This window comes from Antechinus flavipes, chromosome 6, assembly GCF_016432865.1.
Source record: "Antechinus flavipes isolate AdamAnt ecotype Samford, QLD, Australia chromosome 6, AdamAnt_v2, whole genome shotgun sequence".
Taxonomy (NCBI): domain Eukaryota; kingdom Metazoa; phylum Chordata; class Mammalia; order Dasyuromorphia; family Dasyuridae; genus Antechinus; species Antechinus flavipes.
Window position 1 is genome coordinate 227,097,598 of NC_067403.1, and position 6,000 is coordinate 227,103,597.

The 6,000-nt window shown below is 34.9% G+C and overlaps 1 protein-coding gene across 2 annotated transcripts in view; it reads right to left on the bottom strand.

The window, feature by feature from the left end:
• CCDC73 (coiled-coil domain containing 73) overlaps positions 1–3,184 on the bottom strand; it is a 108,557-nt gene extending 105,373 nt beyond the window's left edge. The window contains exon 1 of one of the 2 annotated variants that reach the window (XM_051966962.1): positions 3,038–3,184. In XM_051966962.1, coding sequence (XP_051822922.1) covers positions 3,038–3,172 — 135 coding nt within the window. In that variant the 5' untranslated portion in view covers positions 3,173–3,184. The remainder of the gene's footprint in view (positions 1–3,037) is intronic. The other variant, XM_051966961.1, reaches the window with a different exon arrangement.
• Positions 3,185–6,000: the final 2,816 nt, after the last annotated feature.

Here is a 6,000-nt window from a genome sequence, read left to right on the forward strand (position 1 = left end):
AGACATCGTATTTCAAGAAATATTAAAAGAAAAATGCCCATATATCTTAGAACCAGAGATAAACATGGAAACAGAGAGAATACACAAGTCACCTTCCAAAGAAATCCCAAATGACAATTCCCAGGAGTATTATAATTTTTGTTTTACATTTTGAAATTTTGTTTTAGCAATTTTTAGTCTATTTGGGTGTGGGGAGGCAGTCTGAACAGACCCTGGTAAGCATCAAGACAAGCAGGATCCTAGAGAAACACAATACAATTAAGTTTTAGTGGTCAGTATGAATGTCACACATTTATGATTCTTACACAAAAGACGGTTAATTCAAGGATCATTTAGGAACTATGGTGAAGGCATCATGGGAATTTTTGTGGACTCTTCATAGGGAAGGCAAGGTATTTGGGAAATTCAAGTCAAACCTATAATGGGCAAGCTGCCAGGCTGTGGAGGACTAAAGACAAAACTTAAAATAGTCTCTGACCTCAGGAAGTTTACCTTCTATGGAACAGGAGAGAAAGTATAACATATAAATTTACAAATATATACATGATTATTTAAGGAAAGAAAGAGCATCATCACTAAGGAAAACTCTTCATAGCAGGCAGCTTATAAAGGTTAAACCTTGAAAATTCTAAGAGGTAGAAGAAAGAAGAGAGTTTAACCTAAGGATAATAGGCAATCTATACAAAGGCCCAAAGATATAGAATACTGGATTCAGAGAATAGCAAGTTTAGTTGGAATGTAAAGTGTTCAAAAGGAAATCATGCAAAATAATCTTAGAAAAGGAAGAACATGAAATAGGAAGTTTAATGTGGTGGGCAGTTTGTTATTAAAAGAACAAGGGATCCACAGGGCACACTGGAAAGGAAGTTTTATTGGGCTAGCGACAGAGGAGAAATAAGAATAATATGGATGAGGAGGAGGAGGAAACAAAGGGTGGCAGTATAGGAAGGGCCCAGACAGGCTGGGATTCTGAATATAGAACAGGGATTCTAAAGACTACAGAACCTTCCTAGGTCCTTCAGTGTCAGAGTGTCAGAGCCTTCCTAGGACCAAGAAGACTCAATGTGATTATCATTTTTACTAGAGTAAGAAGTGAAAACAGGAATAACAGTTGGGGCTGGAGTATGCATAGGGCAGTGACAGGACAGATGGGAAGGGCCTAGTCCGAGACACCAGTGGCCAGAAAGTCAAAGGCAGGGACTGGAGTCTAGAACATCCCAAGCCTAAGGCTGGAGAGCCAGAGAGGGGTGAGGTATGGTTCATTTGCTCCTAATTTAATCTTTAGCCAGGGTAGCTTTACCCCAGGGCCAGCAAATGCTGAACTGATTCCAGATTCTAATATGGAGGTATACGGACAGCCCAATGAGCTAAGGACAGATTTCTTGAGCAGAGGGGTAATGAGGCAGACTGTGTCACTGTATCTCCAGCACTTACCCATCTGTATAAGAGCAAGTACTTAATGTTTATAGAGAAAATATAGAAAAAATTGCTTTTTAGATCAAAAATATACTCTTTAGGGGCAACTAGATGGCTCAGTGGATGGAGTACCAGCCCTGAAGTCAGGAGGCCCTGAGTTCAAATCTAGCCTCAGAGACTTAATGATTCCTATCTGTGTGACCCTGGCTGGGCAAGTCACTTAACCCCCATTGTCTCAGCAAAACATATATATATGCTCTTTAGGTTTGGCTTTTAAAAATCCCTTCACTACCAGTAGATTCCAATCTACTTTTCCAAACTGTTCTCCATTATTCTCCTTCCCACCTTTTGTTGTCTAGCTATTGCCCTTCTTGCTGTCGCCACCCACAACACTCTTCACACTGGCTGCATCCCTGCATGGGATGCCTTTTCTCTCTGGAATGCCTTTATCTCTTAGACCCCCTTGCTTCCTTCAAAATTCATTTCAATTATCTTTCTTCCTTTCTTCTTTCTTCCTTTTTGTCCTTTAGTGAATACAGGAAGGCACCTGTATTTTGTAAGTTGTAAGTACAACTAAATTGTACTGTGTTTCTCTAGGATCATGCTTGTCTTGATGCTTACCAGGGTCTGTGCAGTAGGTGCATAAACTATTTTACAAATTCATTAAAAAATGTATCTGAGAAGGAGCAGTTAGATGGCACAATGGATAAAGCATTAGTCCTGGAGTCAGGAGGACCCGAGTTCAAATCTGGCCTCAGACACTTAACACTTTCTAGCTGTGTGACTCTGGGCAAGTCACTTAATCCCAAATGCCAAAAAAAAAAAAAAAAAAAATTTATGTGGGAAAATTTTTTAAAACCACCTCATCTCAAGCATCATCTTCTCCATACAGTGTTTCCCGATATCCCTAGTCCCTCTTGACCAAAAGTACTCTACAGTTTACTTTGCCTGTGTTTTGTATATTTACTTAGAATGCTAAAATGTAATATCTTTGAGGAGCCGTTTCATTTTTCTCTTGGTGTCTCCAATGCGTGATATGGTGCCTAGAACAAAATACTACTCATACAGTCAGTGATCCCAAGTTGCTCCCTGAAACAGAAAGCCATTTTTGAATGCCCTTACTCTTCTCACAAGCATATAGCAGCAAGTCATAGAACACAACCATCAGACTTCTGGGTGCCACAAAGGACAACAGAAAGACATGGTATGAGTAAAGAGTCTACCACATATAATCAAAGATGACTTGCATATGATTAGAAAAGGAAGTAACTAATTATATAGGAAGAGTGAGGAGTAATAAATAGCCCAGGCTCTGCATAGATAAACTGACAAAAGGTGGAAGACCTAGACAAGAACGCCTTGCATAGTGGAAAGACCTTATATGAAAGTTCAGTGGAATGATAGGCACAAGAATTAGCCAGAATGAGAAAGTAGGATTGTGTTTCAGCCTTTATCTTTAGAGAAATACCCATACTGGAAAAGATCACAAATCCATTAAAGCAATTAAGTTAGGACTAATATTTTAAGGAAATAATTTCTGAAATATTTGAGGGGATATGAAAGATACAATCAAAATCAAATACTTTGTTTACAATAATCAGAATAATAAAAAAGCACTTACTCTTCTCATGCGTAATTCTTCTAACGCCTCTAACAAACTTGTTTTGAATTCTAATATCTGAATAGAGAACAATGGTTCTGAAGAACTTTGGAGAGAATAGGAAGTTGGTTCAGTATTAAAGTCCTTATCCATCATAAAATTTGGTTCCTGCAATACAGAAGTTTTTTAAAAAGAGGATTAAATACTAGCATATTAGATGAAGGAAAATTATAGTAAAAATTTCAATTGTATAATTTCTATTTCTATACTTCTGTTATAAGAGGTAGCATGGCACAGTGAATAATAATAACTAACTAGTAGTTACATGGTATATTCTCATTTGATCCTCACAACAAGTCTGGAAAGTGAGTGCTATTATTACCCCATTTTATAGATGAGGAAATTGAGGCCCCCTTCTTGGAATAACTACCGAATGAACTTCAAAAATGGCACTAGAATTCTGCACTATGAATGAGCAAACTGAGTCCTAGAGACATGCAAAAACCTACCTATGGTCACATGGGTCCTTACCAGAATAGAGCTTCTAAACCCTCATGCCAAAGGGCCAGTGAATTTTCAACCAACTAGAGGAAAATATTATTCACTTAAAAAACAGAAATAAACTTAACCACATACTTCCCTGAAATATATCTGAATGAAAGAGAAGGAAGAGAAAAGAGGTTATACAAAAAATTCTTTTCCTTCTAGGAACATAAAGAGATAAAACTGATATCTACAAAACTCACCACAGCCTTTCAATCCTTTGTTTCCTTCAAAACTCAGTCTAGAACTACCTTTTACTGCCAGCATAATCTTGATTAAATCACTCAGTTTATCCAGGACTCAATTCCTCATCTGTAAAGCAGAAATATCTTTCTACTACGTGACCCACAACTTTGTTATAAAAAAGAACTGTGTAAACTCTAAAGTGCCACACAACTGTGAATGTAAGTTATTATTATTACTGATATTATTATAGTTATTATTATTGATGCTTTGTTCCATTTATCATGGAAACTCATAAATATATAAGAAGAAAGATAAAAGCCTTTTAATGTATGTGAAATCAAGCACCAATGTTCCAGACCAAGATAATTGGTAAAATATCTATGCAACACTGAATATAAATAAACACCTGTCTGTCCCGAGTTCAAGATTTAATGTTTTGTCTCCTGTAGTTTAAATATATGATTTTCTTTAAACAGCGCAAGAAATTACTTTAAAGATAATAGATGCTTATTTGGTCAATGAATATTTTAATAATAACCTAACTTCATACAATACTTTAAGGCAGAGCTTACAAAACACTTCAGATATATTATTTGGTTTCATAACAACTCTGTGAGGAAGATGCTATTATTTTTCCTATGCTATAGATAAAGACATTGAGTCTGAGAGCAATTAAGTGATTTGTACAGGGATATTCAGCTAGAAAATGTCTGAGGAAGGATTTGAACTGAAGCCTTCCTAAAGTCACTCTATAGTATCAACTTGGCCATTCTGTCTCACAGCAAAATAATAATAATAATGAACTTAATAAACAAAATATTATAAAATGGAAAAGATTTTGGATTTGTTACTATTATCTTATTTACTGTTAACTTGTCAACTGTTAATTTTAAAAGACTACATTTACCTCTGTGAAATTTCATCTGGTAAAAAGTAGTGATATATTTGACTTTTTTAAAAAACTGCATTTTTGAAATTACAAGAATAAAAGGAGATTAACCTCTACTATCCATGGGCTTGCCATTGTCCCAAAGATTTAACTGAGGATCCCAAGCTTGATAATATATCTATGGAACAGAACAACACTAATCAACCTATATGGAAATCAAACCTATAACCCTAACTTTATTATCATCATATTCTAAACAAATATGATTACAATAATGCCTTATAAATTCACAAGGTAAAAACCACTATTTTCAATTAAAATAGAATAACATTTATAACAAAAACATTATTATACAAATAGAAAGTTAAATCATACATACACAAAATATATCTATTTCCTTCTATCTTACTAACGAGTTTCCATTCTTCCTTTCCTTTGGCCACCAAACATCTTTCATAATTCCAACTGCTTTTGTACAAGGACCCTTAACAATGTATGCAACTGTGCTAAAGACTGACAAGATTTTATCTTTTTCTAATGTGACTCGCACCTGAGGTAGCAAAGAAAAAATTTCATAGAAAAATATCCCCACAGGGAAAAAAGACAATTCCTATATACTCCACAATTATTCTCAAAGTATCCTTGGAGGGATAATCATAAGAAAAGAGGAAATTTTAAAGAATACAGTTCTGTCTTTTTCTTTAAACAGATATTATAAAAATAAAAATTTTATAAAAATTTTAATGGCTAAAACAACTTCTTTGACCCATACATTGCATTTGCTTTTCTACTACTTTATATAAATGGAAAAACTGCTTTCTTTAAAGCGTATAATAACAATCTCTATTTTAGCACATTTTAAGTGCTATAAAGGTGATTATATCTTTGAACAGTACTTATTAAAAATTACATCTTAAATACTCTACAGTGGAAAGTAAGTTAGCCTATAAGCCTGATAGGGGTCAGAGTAATAACACAGAATGGACAAATTACACTGTCATTCTACTTAAATTATTTAAGTTATTTAATTTGACCTGTAGATAGTCTCTTGTCTTCTCATCACGCCTGACTTTTAAGTGGGAGGTCTTCATTCATGATGATCCTTTAATGGAAGCAAAGCTTTCTCCATTTAACCCATAGTGTTATCAATCATGTACAGGGATAAATGAGCCTGTAAGATTTTGCCAGTATCACAAATGACACTGTGACCCGAGGCCAACATCTTTATTTGCTTCTCCAGTGATTCACTTCAGCAGATATTAACCAATTTTATAATCCATGAAAGGCAAAATTAAAGGACACCATCCATAAAACAGAATAATTCCTATCAGCAACAAAGTGATGTGTGTATTATCTTATAAATTAT